The sequence below is a fragment of the Notothenia coriiceps genome, unplaced genomic scaffold, assembly GCF_000735185.1.
Source record: "Notothenia coriiceps isolate Sejong01 unplaced genomic scaffold, NC01 NC01_scaffold00003413, whole genome shotgun sequence".
Classification (NCBI taxonomy): domain Eukaryota; kingdom Metazoa; phylum Chordata; class Actinopteri; order Perciformes; family Nototheniidae; genus Notothenia; species Notothenia coriiceps.
Window position 1 is genome coordinate 3,296 of NW_011336114.1, and position 16,705 is coordinate 20,000.

Consider the following 16,705-nt stretch of genomic DNA (forward strand, 5'->3'; position numbering starts at 1 on the left):
TTTGATCTCTGGACACGTTAGCTCAAATATAAACACTTGAGTCATGGAACACGATGATGTCATAACTCCAACTAACATGCTCAGAGCACCAGATTTCAGCTAATGGTTAACGGTCCAGCCCTCAACAGCTCTACGTCAAGTATGGGGTGTTATCATATGCCGTTTCCATGGAAACGCATCCCTCGCCATAAAAGATGATGTCGCTATAACTATCAAAAAGTGCTCAAACTTCACATTTGTGATAACAGTCCAGCCGTNATGATGTCATTTCTCCAACTGACATGCTCAGAGCAGCAGATTTCAGATAATGGTTAACACAGCTCTACATCAAATCTGATGTTACGTAATGTGGTGTTACTATGGCAACGCATCCCTCGCCATTAAACAGCAGCAGACTTCAGATAATGGTTAATGGTCCTGCCCTCAACAGCTCTACGTCAATTATGGGGTGTCTTCATATGGAAACGCATCCCTCGCCATAAAACACGATGTCGCTGTAACTCCAATGGACACGGTCCGATCGTCCCCGAAACTTTGCTTGTATATCACCGGTCCATGCCTCAACAGCTTTACGCAAAATCTGAGATCTCACCATAGGCTGTTGCCATGGAAACGTATCCCTCACCATAAAACACGATGTCGCTGTAGCTCCAATGGACACGGCCCGGTCGTCCCACAATCTTTACCTGTATATCACCTCTCCATGCCTCAACAGCTCTACGTCAAATCTGAAATCTCACCATATGCCGTTTCCATGGAAACGCATCCCTCACCATAAAACACGATGTTGTCGTAACGCCTATGAAAAGGGTCAAAACAGCACCAGATTTCAGCTAATGGTTAACGGTCCAGCCCTCAACAGCTCTACGTCAAGTATGGGGTGTCATCATATGCCGTTTCCATGGAAACGCATCCCTCGCCATAAAAGATGATGTCGCTATAACTATCAAAAAGTGCTCAAACTTCACATTTGTGATAACAGTCCAGCCGTGAAGACATCTACGGGACAGTTTTGAGATTTCTTCAATTGACGTTGTCATGGCAACACAATGCTCACCATGAAACACGGTTTTTCTCATAACTTCAGTGAAAATGCTCCAAACGGCCCAAAACTTCACAGGTTTGGTAACGATGCAGCCATCAACGCATCTAAGCGTATTATGGGATGTCATCAAATGCCGTTGGCATGGCGACAGATCATTCGCCATCAAATTAGTTCAAAAGTTTGCAGTTCAAATATTCTGCTGCTTTTCCAAGCCTTTTTACTTTTACACATTCAAGCCCCCAGTGTTCATGTATTATTTCAATCTAAATTCTTCACTTTCTTGTTACACATTACATTTCAGCATAGCAGTTTAGCGTCAGCTTTTCAGCATAAAGCAATCCCACTAGCAATTTCTTCAGGAATTGCATTCTCTAGTTTTTAAATGACATTCATTCCTTAAACGAGCCAAACCACTTAGCTATATTTACCATAACTTTCTTTCTTTTAGCTTCCTATTTCCCACTGTGAGACAGGCACAGGAACGAGCAGTAGCTTATCATTTAGTTAGCTCTTTAATGATATGGAATGTTAATACCTCAAATTACTTTCTATCCACTTCTATTATTACGTGCAAGAACAATGTTAAAAGTTTTGTTTATAGGCAAAATGACTGGAAAACAGTTACATTTTAGTGCCCATTTTAAGAGTATTACGCTGCGGTAAATAAGTAGTGCAATTGCAATCTCCACAGGGGGTGGAACTTAAATTGCCATGGCATAAACGTAGAGACCAGAAGGGGAAAGTACCCCTTTATCTCATGGAGCAAATCACCCTAATTAAGACCCAGTTTACCCTTACATTTATTTATTTTTTCTTGCATATTTACTTTGTCACCAACTGACAACAGCCATAAGCAGAGGATATTATATTATAGATGAAGGAAGAGGTCACATCTTGCTGGATTTGAGGTATTTTCATTGCTTTTCTTTTGTGGCTGTATTTTGTTGCATCTGGATGATATCAAATGGAAACATCAGGCTTTATGATCAACATGGAACACATTCTGCACGCAAATACTCTTCCCCATACCCCAGGGTATATGTGCAGGTCTGAATCTCACTCCTCACAAATTCCCGAAAGATAGGCAGATACAGTGTGGTTTATTAAATTACCATGTGAAGATCATCATATTATCATCAGCCGTTTCTGCTGCATCCATCTTTTCTGCCTCGGAGCACGTCAGCTCTCCAGATAAAATATAAATTGATTGAAGACTGTAGCTAAATGTAAAGAAGCCCAACACTTCTTTGGTAAATCTGTATTTTGGAGCTTTTTAGCACGGTGGAAACACATGACACCCGGATAAGTGTTGCACTGATCACAGGTTTAACAAATGAATTAAATCAGATTACCAATTAATCTCATTTTGTTATGGGCTGTTCCCTCTCAGCAATGCAGTTTAGATTAATTTATTGGGGACAAATCCCTGTTTGGCAATCCTGGCTATTAAAATGTCCTAGATTTCTTTTTTGCAAGTCTCAAATATGGCTTTTTGTAGTTTCCTCATTTAGGGAAAGCTTTGGTCAATTTGAAAGTGTCATTTATATGCCATAATTATACTTTTACTGACAAAAATGCCTTGAACCTATCATAATACATCTCTGTGACATATTTTCTCAATACAGGATGTATCATTGTTGGTCTCTCTACAGTAAGTCTTAATCATCAAACTGAATTTACTCAGGCTGCTGATACAGTCGACATTTAGTTGGGAAACTTTAAAAAAAAAAGTTTATTCTACAGTGGACCTCCAGCCACGTTACTGCTTCAAATTAGGTTTGTATTAGCGCTTTATGATATTTTCACTTCCAGCTTTTGTGAAATTAATATTTACCTTTATATTTACCTGCACCATTTTATTTTCTTACCCCACACTTACTTTATTCATAGTTTAATAACCCATAACAGTGAGTTTTCCCTAACTTTGAACATACCCTACTGTAGCTCTGGTATAAGCAGATATTTTGGTTTGGATGGTTTTAATATGGCCACTTTCACAAACCTGACATCAGGCAGGGCATAACGTTCACAGAAGCAGTATGTTTGCAAACATCTGTATCAAACTGAGCTCATGGGGGCACAGTGAAGATTGAGATTGCAGTTTCTTTAGAACGTATCACACTTTGAACTTATTGTAAGTGACATGAACTTAAACTCAAGGAATCAAAAACTCTTTCCAGCTGCCTTTGGGGGTAAATGTTTGACACTAGATCTTGGGTGGAGTATCACTTTAAAGTGAGATTATTGCCTTTATACCTACTCCAGGAAGTGTCGACGGCTGATTATTTACTTTCATGACTTCAGCTGAGTGGTGCTCCATATCCGTGTCTGCTCCGTGTTCCAAACACTGCCAGCCTGCCCTGCACAGCATCACCCACACGACTTTAAACACTGATCTTGATTTATGTTTAGGTTTTTTTTTCTCAGTGGACCAAAAACTTTGAAAATTACCGTAAAGAGTGGCCCTGCTCTGGTCTGGCTGGTAAGCCTCATTAAAATGTTATTTGGTCGGTGGGAGGGGGCTGGCAGGGGGAAACATTAGCGGTTCCACTTGAGCACACCATAAAGTCAAGTCAATCAGCGATTTGACATGGCAGACCACCAAATGTATATGATTTCCCCCAGCCGCAATATGCATAAATATGCTTCTTGACTAATGCAATAAGCACATGGAGGTTCGGGTAATATACCTGAATGTAAATTATCTGGAGAGTGGAAGCAGCTGTCACCAGCTGTTTATGGTGCACAGGCTGATCACACTGGTTTCCAAATTCCTGTTTGTTTTCACTTCTTTTATTCTGCTTTTCTAACATTACCATGGACCAAGACGCTGACATAAAGTGTCAATCTTGATGTAGTAGAAACAGCTTATGGTGATTAATCGTTTATATAGATCAAAAAGCTTGGCACAAAATCATTCTTATACAAACGCTATTCAAACAACCTGCTTATAGTAATCAAGAATGTTGGTTTGTTTGATACATTACAACATATGGGAATCATGTTGCATTTCATATGTATCTTTGTTCTTGGCATGTATAGCCTACAAATTATTTTCAGGCCTGTTTAAACTTCAGAAATGTACTGAAATCCCCGCCAAGCAATGGCTAACTGTTTTAGTCTAAATTCTAATTCTAATTTGAACTATAGCACAATACATTTGATATATCTTAATAAACGGTGCTGTACTATATTGTATTTGAATTATGAATAGCAGTCATTTAATTTGCAAGTAATTAGAAAAATATGTTGCCCTTATTGAGATCCATTTGACCCAGACAGACTTCACTATAAGAGGTTTTGACTGTATATGATTTTAATACAAATTGCCCATTCATATCTGCCTGCAGTCATTTTTCTAAACACGGTGTCTCTAAATGCTCTATTTTCCTAAAATGTCCTAGAGTTTTCCAAAATCCCAGCTGATTATGGCTGCACATACAGTAGTTAGTATATTCACACTGAGTTGCTTTCTTGCGGAGAGTTTGGATATTAGATCGATATTTTTTAAATTCGAATTTCTTTTGAAATTACCTTCTAAAATATTTGTATAATTATCTCAACAAGCATACATTGTTTTAGGAGGAGCTAAGGGGTTTAACTATTTCTTTATGTAAGTGAATCCTTCCTTCCAGCAGGGGCTTGGCTTTTGTATTTGTCATGCTATGCTAAGCTTTATGCTAAACATGTCTTGTCTCTAGCTGTGTAAGATACTTAATAGACAGTTATCAAATCAAATCAACATTTACTTTTGCCCTAAATTACAAAACAAATCCTCAAAGGGCTGAACAAAGCAAAATAAATATGAATATCATAGCACAAAAATGATAGAAAACAAGTTGAACAACAACATAAATAGTGCCATATGATAAAAGCATGTGTATGCAAAACCAGACAGAAGTGATGCTAATGTAGACAGAAATGGCAAAAGTACACACATCCTTTACTCAAGTAGAAGTACAGATACTTATATTCAAAAATACTCTGGTAAAAGTAGAAGTACTTAATAAACTTTTTTACTCAAGTAAAAGTAAAAAAGTATGGGCTTCGTACGTACTTGTAGCTGTTTCATAGAGTAACTGGTAACTGGACCTCACTTTATATTAATAGAAAATTCTAGATCTTCTTTTTCAAATTGTAATCATGTCATTGTTAGATAATTAATGTTTCAACACTGAACAACAACCATTTAGAACAAGCAAAGAAAAACAAAGTGGGGAAATAAACGCCTACATTGTAGATTCTAGGTGACTACCTCTTCCTTGGAAACAACAGAACAATTATTACGGTAATGCTTTAAACAAAACTGAATTGAAGTGAGTTATATGGTGAACTTTATTTAAAATTGTGGGATCAATTAATAAACAATCCAACTCAATAATTGCGTTTGTGTGTGTGTTTGTGTAAGCCTGTTTGTGTGTGTTTGTTTGTGTGCAGAATGATAGAGACAGCAAGTGATGGCATGATTGCCTTCGAAAACCAAACAAATTAACACGAAGTAACAGTATTGCTGAAAACATCAAGCGTAACAATAGTTTCCTGAACCACACATCGCCAGCAATGCCGATCATTTTGAATATCACCCTCATATACTGCATGACCATGGGTGAGGGAGATGAATATCTCTGCTGCTATCAGTATTGTCGCTAACTTCATCACCTGTCTCTGCCTCTTACGCTTCCTCCCTAACGTCCTCCATTCTCATTGGTCCCTCTTGTTTAGAGAAGGCACACGGATCGTGTTAAAATGGGCACGCAATGACTCTAAATAATAATGATCACGCCACCAAACGCAGATTAAATCTAAAGTAACCAGCCTGTTTTGAAAACGTAAGAAGTATAAAGTACCGATATTTGTTTTAAAAATGTAAGAAGTAAAAGTAAAAAGTCGTCAGAAAAATAAGTAGTGGAGTAAAGTACTGATACCAGAAAAATGTACAGTAACAACGTATTTGTACTCCACTACTTCCCACCTCTGAATGTAGATGGGAACTAGGTGACATGGAAGACAGATGTGAAGTTATGAGAGTGTTATCAATGTAATCATCTAACTCTTAGCTTAGCGTATTTCCAAAAATCACTAATTTCTTGTAGTGGTCCAAACAAATACTCTTCCCAAAACATCAAACGCTCAGTCCTACACATTTTCTGCTTCAGGCAAACGATAAATGAATCCGAATCATTCAATGTTGATAGACACTACTTTATCCACTGCAGAATAATTACTTATTTTCCTCAGGATCTTTCCCTTATGATTTTATTTTTCCGTTGGTGCAGCAGTGCTCTTAAAAAAGAAGCTGGTACCCTATACTGACTATTATACCTGCTGATAAAGCTAGTTGCACTGATGACAGAAACTGTATTTTAATTCCTTGAAAACAGCAAAGTCGTTTTCAGTAAAATTGCAGCTAAGTCTGATGGAAACAGTTGGAAGTGGAAAGACGGTTCATGCTGCCCTGCAGACAGACACATGTTCTGATCCAAACACATGACCGCAGTCTGTACCTGTTCTGCTGTTTGATGTTTTTCGGCTGTCAAACGGGGATAAGTGTGTGAATGCAGTTGTTGTGTAGCTGACTGGCAGAGGTTTAATTGGTCTCATGGTTGGCACTCCTTGCCCTGAAGTGGCTCTCTATGGCCTCATTCTCCATAATTTTAGTCAAGCCAAGCCTCTTAAAACACAAAAACCAGACCCTGAAGAGACAAAAACACACAATTCTCCACACATTTGTTTTTGTGTGTGATATCAAAATAAATGGGGGAATTTGGAAACATGATAAGAGTCAGACTTTAATGCTGCCCGAATGCCCCACAGCAGCGTTACCTCCATTTTGAGTGCCAGACAGAACGTTTTAAAAGCCAAGCCAGCTCCTACACACATAATCATTTAAATAAGGCATTAGGGAAATTGGAACAATACATACTAACAGAGTGTAAATCCAATGGCAGGGGGGATATCATCCACTGGAGTGCTGGAAAAAAAAACATTTCACAAATGAAAATAAGGTAGCATTGTTTGTTGCAGTTGGTAAACACCCAGAATTCACAGTTGTGTACATGTGTGTGTGCTGGAAATACTCTGGTTAAGGGGTAGAGACAGGACATGATGTGCTCGTAATTTGGTCACAAACACAGCAACCTGTTGCCGTTTTGTGAATTTGTCTGAGGATTTTAATAGAAGCATCTTTTTTTGGGGGGGCGCTTTTTACGGCAGGCCAGGGGGTACATTTCACGACGGGGGTGCATCATTTGACACAACACCGGCCGTGAGAGACAGACATTTCAAAATCTCGTTGTCTCTCCAGTTGGGTGTCTTCTTTTTGATGTGTAGCAGCTGCAATAGAAACGTCATCAATACAATAGAGAATGAGAAAAACAAGAGTGTCTTCAAATACAGACACTAACATGTCATAAATTATGATTGAGGGTTTCTGCATTTTTTTGGGATTATTTTGCCTATTATATTAAATATAGCTTTGTAAGTGTTGTTGAAGGTTCAATCATCTTGAAAATGTTTTTAAAAATACTTATAATTCATTTTTCGGTAAATTAAATAATAATACGAAAAAACTTTTATGGAAAACTAAATGACTACATCAGGACACAAAGGTTATCTTATGTAATTTGAAATTGAGAAGTGGTTTGGCTTTCTGAACCCAACGTGCAGTAGCAAGCCGCTGGGTGAGATCAGGGTGGATTTGATTGCTAATGCCTGAATGAAGTTACTCCTTGTGTCCTAAAGTCTTTTTCCAATGAAATTATCTTTCATTTGATGAAACATCTAGTTAATATGTCAAATTTAATTATCTATAATTAACTGGGTGTTGAATGGGCTGGAAAATGTTGCGATTAGAAATTTTCCATTTGGTCTGTAAGCCATTAACAGAGTGCTGTACTGGTGCTTGTAGGAGTGGACAAAATAATGTATTTTGCTGTTTATAATCCTGTGTAGTATTCCATTATCTAATTGTATACACTTTATGTTTTCAAATAATATTTTTTTGTCTGTTAAACTAAGAGCATTTCTGGAAAGTTATATTGCACCCAGAGGCTGTTTGTTTTGATGTATCACATACAATTTAAATGTTATATTGATTCCAATAATTTTTCCAGTTGTATGTTTAACACTTTTAACCAGGCAAAAGGAATCTGTATAGATATCTTGATTTATCGGCATAATTAAGATGAACATATTTGAGTCATGCTGACAGTCTGGCTCAACTGACAGCAAAGTCAGTCCACCTTTTATATTCAGACTTCAACAACTTTTGCATTGATTCCAATGGAACCTAAACTGTCTATGCCATCAACAGGTCAAAGTTTATATCCATGAATCATCAACATGTTAGCATGCCAACATTGGGGTTCAACTCAAACAACTGATTTGCCTAATAAAGTCTCACAGAGCCAATAGCATGAATGTTAACCCGCAGTCTGTATCAAAGCAAGTTCATATATTTGTACTTCCATACCCTTTAGCGCTGGATGGTCCGATCCAGATTCCCTTGAATCAGATGTCAACGCAGATGATTTGTAATAATAAAGATTCAACTCTTCATCAGTCAGTTATTACGAGCCATTTTTTACCATACATCTTTATTAATGTATACATTATGTACAATAATAAGTTATATATACAGTTATATTTTGGTTCTGTAATGAGTTTGCGTGTGTTTCTACACGTTTTACTGTCCATTATGTGCCACTGAGGTAAGAGATCCATTTTTGGCTTGTGTCAGCAAAGCATACTGTGTGCCTGTATTTTTGCTCTTCTGAAACAGGGGCTTGAGTCCATTTCATTTCAATTCAATCCATCGATCATTTACAAATGTATAAAACATCATAAAAATAACTGCTCAAACTTGTTTTGAATTAGAAGACAACCCTGCTCTATAAAAGGCAGAATATTTAACCATGAGCTTTGAATCAGAGTTATTAATTGGAAAGAAGTGCTTGGTAAACATGCATATTAATTCATTTAAAGAACCAGAGTCCAGCCCCAGTGTTTGCAATGCAAAATAGGAACAAACGTTAGAAAAAGAACATGGCACTTGTGTTTGGTTTAGCGCAGAGCTATCATGAGACATTATGCAGACAACATCACACTTCAGATAAAGATCAGCCCTATTCCAGAGACATTAGATGAAAGTAATTATTGGCTTTGCTTGTTGGACTTTGGAATTTACTGCTGAGTTTGGATGGTTAACGTCTACAGAAAGCAGGATGATAGCATCTTACTTAATGCATCATCACTATTAATTCAACTAAGATGAGAATTAAAGCTCTTAAGTTTTAACTTGATGCTGATCTATGCCACCCTCAGTCTCTGTACGTTCAACTCTCGACCGTCTTCCTCTGCTTCCTCGAGGTGTACGACCCGAACAACTGCATATTGTTCTCATTTGCCACATGGGTCCCACAGGGGAGAGGGGAACTTAAATCCGGTCTGAGCATGACTGAGCCGACCACAAAAGCTGAGTAAGGTCAGACGTTATGAGAGGACCGTGTCGCTGCTTCCACCACGACCGGCTGCATTCTTCACCGTTCACAGTGCAGCAACCCCGGGGGCACTTAGTCATGCCTGTCTTGTGGCATCTCTCTTTTTAATGCAGGTTTTTTTACAGCTTTTCCACTGGGCTTTCAGTGGTTAAGTGGCCCTAAATGCTTAATTGGGTGCTGGAAATCACAGGCACTTTGCACCCGCTCTGTAAACCACAACACTTCAGCCTATTAGGGGCCCGGGGAGCCACACGCCAAATAATTAGGACTGGCGGCAGCACTAGACCGCAGAATTGGGGTAAAAGAGGTATAAGGGGAAGAGGAAGAATTATGGGGGGGGTCACAGACTGGGTCACTGCTGAGGAAGCAGTTGCTGTAAGAGCAGTGTATGCTGAGTGGGATAAAGTGGATTTGCATTTGGATTAAGACAAAAAACATGGGCAGCATTGTATGGGATTATCACCAACTACACTACCTAAAGTGTTTAAAGCATTTTTTTATTGGTTGAACTTATATGTTCATATGGTAATTAATTACCGAGTTCAGTTGGTGTTTTTAAATGAAACACCATCACAGAACCAACCTTAAAATTGACATTTAGTTTGAAAGTATCAGCCTAATGTCTATAGAAAATACTGTTCTGTAATATTGAGTAACGTTGACTCGGGAGAGATTCTAAATTCCCAAATTCTCAAACCAAGTTCACCCTCTGAAAGTTGATCTGAGGAATACTTTAGTGTTTCCGGCTCCCCACAATGATTGCATTTTAAGTAGGGAGCTTATATCTGCTTTCTCTGACTGCATGTAAACAGCACTGCCAAAGTTATGAATGTGAATTGATGCTGCGGTCAAACAAGGTTGCTCGAATACAAACGTCTAGTTACATCAGCACTAACCAAAATATGTTTTGCTCTGATCTGGAGGTTCAGTCGAAGGACAACTAAGAAGGCATCCTCATTCCTTCCACTTCTGATGCACTTTTATAGCGGTGTTCCTACAGGAAAGACACTTAGCCGGCAGTAACTGCTCAGTGATATTCATTAGCACATCATTACATATTTGTATGTGATTTGTTTAAAGAGCAAGCTTAATTTTGTATCAAAAAAGTGGAAAAAAAGCTGTGATTGTGTTGCGTCCAGCGCACAGTTAATCCAGCTATTTCTTTCCAAACATTCTGTAACATTTATGGAAGACAATATTTTCCAAACTAGAGAGTACAGATTGTGGTCTTTCTCAAACTCTGCATCATTTCAAAAAGACAGAATGGTAAGGCAACACATATCATCATGAAAAGCTTCTTGACGGATAAAAACCATGATAGGAAGGAAAGGATTGTGCACAGGGAGGTCCACTGACATTCTTCATGTGATGGGGGTCAGGTGTATACTGTAAGTGCCGCCTCTTTGTCAGAGCAGTATATGTCCCTACAAACGTGTATACTGTAAGGCATCCAAGTCTTTTAAGTCTCTGCTCAACAACAGTCTTTAGATGCTGGCGCAGCGCTGGGATGGAGACGGGCATGGGGTTGTACAGACCAACTGGCTGTGAAAAGTGCTGTTGCCCTGGCGACCTGCAGCCGCCGCCATCTCCCCGCTGCCCAGCACGTCCGAGCAGAGCGACTCCACGGCGTCCAGCCTCTCGATCTGGACCAGGCGGGTCAGGAGGTCGGGGATGCTGTAGCCCGCCGTGCTCACTCTCTCGAAGAGCTGCAGGCCGTCGCTCATGCCACCGATCTCGTCGCGCTTCAGCCCGAAGCTCTCGGCCAGGTGCCTCCACGTCTTCACCACGGCCGCCTCGCTGCTGTAAGACGAGCTCAGCATGCGGCTGGCCTTCTCCAGACAGTCGAAAGGAAGCTCTGTGGGGCTCAAGCCTGCAGAGAGACAGGAGGGTTAGAGATGTCAGTATTACATGGACAGTCATTTACATCAAGATTCGTCCTTTTTAGCCATGCTAGTGGTGAGATGTGAAGGGTATCAATCAGTCAGTTAATAGATGAACCATCTCGATCTAAACTGAATATCAAAACAAATAATGGATGGTTTGCAGTGAAATTTGGCCCAGGTATTCTTAGTCCCCTGAGGATGTCCTTCAACTTTAGTTTAAAAAGTGTTGTTTCCAATACTTAGGAAAATACCTAAATACTTGCAAAACTCCGCTGCACATTGTGTTTACTGCAAATTATCAAATGTTAGCAAGCTAACACCCTACACTAAGATGGAGGACAGTTATGAATTGTGTTGACTAGTGGAACAGTGTGAATAGTGAGGTCTTTCTCGGCCAGTTTAATTTCCTAAAGCGATTTTCTGGAAAATGGAAGTCATTATGATTTCTTACTTCAGCAGAGTTGATACAAAGATTTCATATTTAGTGTTAACAAGGTTAGATGTGCCCACAATAGTGGCAGTTATCAGTTCTTCATTAAAAGGCTTGGTGAGATGGATATTTGCATCTGTGTCGGCGCGACTTACCCTCTGTCACATTGCAGGCTCTGCCATACAGATCCAAGATCTTTTTCCTTCGACTCTGTAGCATCTGTGTGCAAAAAGCACACATTATGTTATTTCTAAGATCTTTTGCGGTTCATATATTTTTACCCTAGTAACATCTTTAAAATATCTTCTTACCCCTGGTGTTTTATTGTTGTTGTTCAGTGCATTCATAGTGCTGATGTGGTTGGCGCTGGCAATGTGGTTGACTTTGCCGATGTGGTTGGGACTCTGGGTGTTATTGGGACTCTGGGTGTTATTGGCCTGTCCGTTGGCGTAGGCTGGGGCCCCGTTGCAGGCTCGCTCCCGATCCAGGAGGCCCAGAGAGAGCAGGCAGAGGTCGGGCTTGTTGCCCAGGTTGACGAGGCAGGGGTTGGGGGTGTTGGTCTCGGCTGAGCCTTGCTTGTCAGACGCCGCCTCCTCGTCGCTGTCAATGCTACGACTCAACAGCTGCTCGTTCTCGGATGATGCATCATTTTCACTGCAAACACAAACACATATATTCAAATATATTGACATGTGCACATACTTATAGGTATCCCATAAAACAGCTGTTTATCATTTAGGATCTCCTGCCAGTGTTTAGGTTTTCCTTTGTTCGGCGCATTGTAATCAGTTAGCTCTAAAGATGCTTGTGGGATGATTGTTGTTATCTTTGGAAAGAGCAGAGCTAGCTGTTTCACTGTTTATAGTCATGTCTTCATGCTAACCCAGGGTAGGTATTGATTCAGAATATCAGCGAGTCTGGCCAGAGTTCTCACCAAGTAAAAAACCAAGTTTTATGCTAGGCTAAACTAACTAGGCTGCTGGCTATAGCTTCTAAGTTTACGTACTGAAAGGATGAACAGTAGTTTCTAACATATATACGACATCTTTTCTAAGTATTATACAATTACAAAGAAAACATTGAAATACTGAATTTTACTTTTTAGTATAAAATGTTTCAGTTAAATTTGTCCAGCTTCTGACAAAAATCGAAGAAAATAGATTTGAGATAAACCCCAAATACACTTTGTTGCCAGTTTATTGGATACCATATGTATTCTAGCTAAAACTGAAGCATTCAAATATAATTGGTCCTATGTTCATAAAAGTTATACAGTTTTGCTTTGGCCACTGATTTGTATCAATGAGTGTAGGCTAAATATTATATCAGCTCTTAGTTTAACAAATACAATTCAACAGTAAACCCCAGAAAAGTAAATACAGTGTTTTTCTGGCGAGAGTCACAGCTATTGCCAACAGGATGACTTGTGTCTTTGCAAACGTTGTCAAGTGAAGATGAACTGGAGAATAATGCTGTTGTTGTTTCTAAGCTGTTCCTGTGATTGACTGAAATAGCCCTGCGTTTTACAACATGATACCATGTAATATCATTTGATTACCTGGCCTCTTCCTCCCAATGCCAGCTCAGGATTTTCTCCCGAAAGCACCTTGTTGACAGAGATGCTCACAGAATGCCATTGTGTTCGCAGTCCCACACTATCTTTACGAGCACATACACACAAAATGGCATTGTTTCCCGGACATCCAACACCCACTCTGGCAGCTAAAGCAGTGAGTTAGCACATCCTCTGGCATGCTGCTATACCACAGTGTGTAGTGCTATTGATGCCGAGGTGTGTGTGTGTGTCTATTTGTATGTGTGCGTGTGTGTGTGTGTGTGTGTGTGTGTGTGTGTGTGTGTGTGTGTGTGTGTGTGTGTGTGTGTGTGTGTGTGTGTGTATTCCCCTTACTTGATCCATAAATTGAAACGGTGTATCAATCTAAGCATGTTCACTGCGGGCAGAACATTGAGCACAATGGCTCACTGTAGATTTGTGTGCAATATGCTATCATCTATTCCCACACTTCTCTTTGCACACTACCCATTAGTGGCTATAAAGCAGCATTGTCTGCACATGAAGGATGAGATGTATGCAGAAAAACGAAGGTGAGAAAACTGTCGTCTATTGTTGTCTGCCAGGACAAGCTTTCACCTAGTAGTGGTTTTAGGCGCAGCCTGGAACAAATATCCCTATCTGCTTAGACAACGTCCCCCTCTGTTCTTATTTCAGCGCCTGTTAGGCTTCAGGGCTCATCTAAGCTACCTCTACCCCCCCGTTCCTCCTCATCCACCTCTTTGCCTGCTCCGAAGCCACATAATAGCCTTCTGCTTCATTAAAAAACCAAAAAGAACCTCAACTGTACTTTGTTTAGCTATGCTTTTTACATGCCTTACACACACACACACACACACACACACACACACACACACACACACACACACACACACAAACACACACACACACACACGCGCATACAAACACACACACACGTACGACACAGCAAACATATAGGCCAGCAGCAATGCTTCTACTACTGCAGTGACTTGTTCTGTGGTGGCTTAATTACGGGCAGATGCTGAAAAAATAATAAAAGCTTCTTTCTGTTGTGTAAAGCCTCTCTGACGCCACATTCAAGTGCCAACACACACATATAAACACACACACACTTGCACATAATACAAACTCAAAGATAAGGACCCACTGCTGTATATCAATGACATACAGTACATATCCCATAGTGGATTCCACAGTAGATTTCCCATACATTCAGTGTATGCACAGCTATGAAACGTAACACACTCACATACTTCAATGATGCATACATATACATAGTTATTGAGACAGATATTATAAAATAAACGACACGTTCGCTTTAACTTCTTGTCGTGAGATGTGTATTGATTGCACAATGTAATGGAACCAACAATAATACCACTTTGAAACACTAGGGGGTCAAAGTTATCTGTAATATAATTAAGTGCACTGAACAACATACTAGCCCTTTTTCCTTTGTTTAGTGAACCATTTACATCAAACCTCAGTATACACTGAGCATGTGAACATTATTAAGAACACACTCTAATCATGTATCAACTCCATCATTTCAAGACTTAGGTACTTCTTCTCTAGCCTTAACCTGACAGAATAGGTCCTCTTTGTAATCTTAAAGCCTTGTAGAAGCTTTTTGTATGTCCCTTAAGTTTTCTTCACTTGCTCATATTAAGCTTGATGTGAGTTTGTCTGCTTTTAGACGTAAAGAGTAGCTGTGTGGTGAAGGGAGGTATGTGTGAATCCGACGTGTTGCTCACCTTTTTACTGTCTTCTGAGGAGCAGCCTTCAGTTTGTCAAACTCATCTTTCTCTGAGTAGATCACCACATTGTCTATAAAGGGAACAGAACAGAATATAGAGGGTTATTTTCTCACAATACAGAAAACACAGACAATTCAGTAGTCATTCCAACACCTGGCATCATTTTGTGAATGAGAATAGAATTACCATCATATCTCACATGAGAGAAAGAAGTAACACTCCTTTTTGAAATGCAAGTGTTATATGGTAGGTTATATTATAGTAATACAAATAGTCTAACATTGAAAACATCTATTCATTCTGATCCAGTGGACTCTTGGTTTTTTTTCAAAATGAGATTGCATCAAGCCTACATTCTTTAATAGATGTTTACAAAAGTAGAGTACTATTCAGAGTGGACTGTTGGTTGTGTATTTTTTGGTTAAACTGCACCTGCTGCTTAGTTGGGCAAAGTGCGAGAGAAGTCTATGAGAAGATGAAAAGTACACCACATTGGCTAACAGAGAAAAGAAGAGAAGAGAGGGCAATAGTACAACATGTCAAATCTGATCCTTGGGGCTCTTTTTCTTTTATCACACAGTGAGACCGGATTAAACCTACATTTTTAATAGATGTTGGCATGATTTTGGTACACTAAAGAGAAGTGGTTCCCGGGGCTAAAAGGATGTACACCTCGCACAAAGGAACTGCAGTCGCAGCGGTGTATAAAATGATTACAGTGGCTATTATGTTAAATTACACTTCTATCATGGACACTGATGGGAATAGACAGCGTAATGAGTGAATGCCTAAGTGGAACAAATGCTGAGTGTGTGTGTTTGGGAGAGAAAAAGAGTGTGTGTGTGAATTTAAGCCTCTGTGTCTTTCATCCCACAGCCTTATTAACTCGTGTCAACATGACTGACAGCTAGCTCCGGTAGAGCTCCAAGCAATGGGCTTCTCTCCCACACGCACACACACACACACACACACACACACACACACACACACACACACACACACACACACACACACACACACACACACACACACACACACACACACACAGAAAAGTACTTAACAATGCAGGTATTTATTTATTTTTTAATCATGCTATAACTACTTTATTATGTTTTTTTTGCGATTCCATTATTAAGTCAGAAACCTCGTACCACATAATGTGTTTGTGGCCACAGATACAGTAAAATGTGTGTGTATGTTTGTGTTATTCAGCATCTGCACCACATGTGAGTGGTTAGTCAGTCAGTCAGTGTGGAAGTGAAATTGAACAGAGCATCATTGTCAGGAGAAATGGCGCCTAAAGCAACGTATGGCTTCAGCTTTGGAAGCTTCACATTCCACCACGATGTACTCATCATGCTGCGGGTCTGTCAACACACAAGCACTCACTTGCATTTGCATACATTATGCTACAAACCCTAAATATGCTCATTAGTACTGGACCAACCCGCCAAGGCAACACTATTAACTTTGAGATTTGCTGCATTAGTCAGTGTTGCACATTTGTTAGACAGATCTTAACTTATTATGTTTAATA

At 39.7% G+C, this 16,705-nt stretch overlaps 1 protein-coding gene and 1 long non-coding RNA gene across 3 annotated transcripts in view; one reads left to right on the forward strand and one right to left on the reverse strand.

Moving 5' to 3' along the window:
• Positions 1-8,680: 8,680 nt before the first annotated feature.
• The window catches only part of edar (ectodysplasin A receptor), a 169,716-nt gene continuing 161,691 nt past the window's right edge, over positions 8,681-16,705 (reverse strand). The window contains exons 9-12 of one of the 2 annotated variants that reach the window (XM_010766585.1): positions 15,166-15,238; positions 12,168-12,510; positions 12,012-12,066; positions 8,681-11,413 (exon numbers count right to left, since the gene is read on the reverse strand). In XM_010766585.1, the coding sequence (XP_010764887.1) occupies positions 11,028-11,413; positions 12,012-12,066; positions 12,168-12,510; positions 15,166-15,238 (857 nt within the window). In that variant the 3' untranslated portion in view covers positions 8,681-11,027. Of the gene's footprint in view, positions 11,414-12,011; positions 12,076-12,167; positions 12,511-15,165; positions 15,239-16,705 lie in introns of both variants that reach the window. The other variant, XM_010766584.1, reaches the window with a different exon arrangement.
• Positions 16,016-16,705, forward strand: part of LOC104941483 (uncharacterized) — a 19,848-nt gene continuing 19,158 nt past the window's right edge. Inside the window, exon 1 of the long non-coding RNA XR_797901.1 lies at positions 16,016-16,026. This is a non-coding gene — a long non-coding RNA (uncharacterized lncRNA). The remainder of the gene's footprint in view (positions 16,027-16,705) is intronic.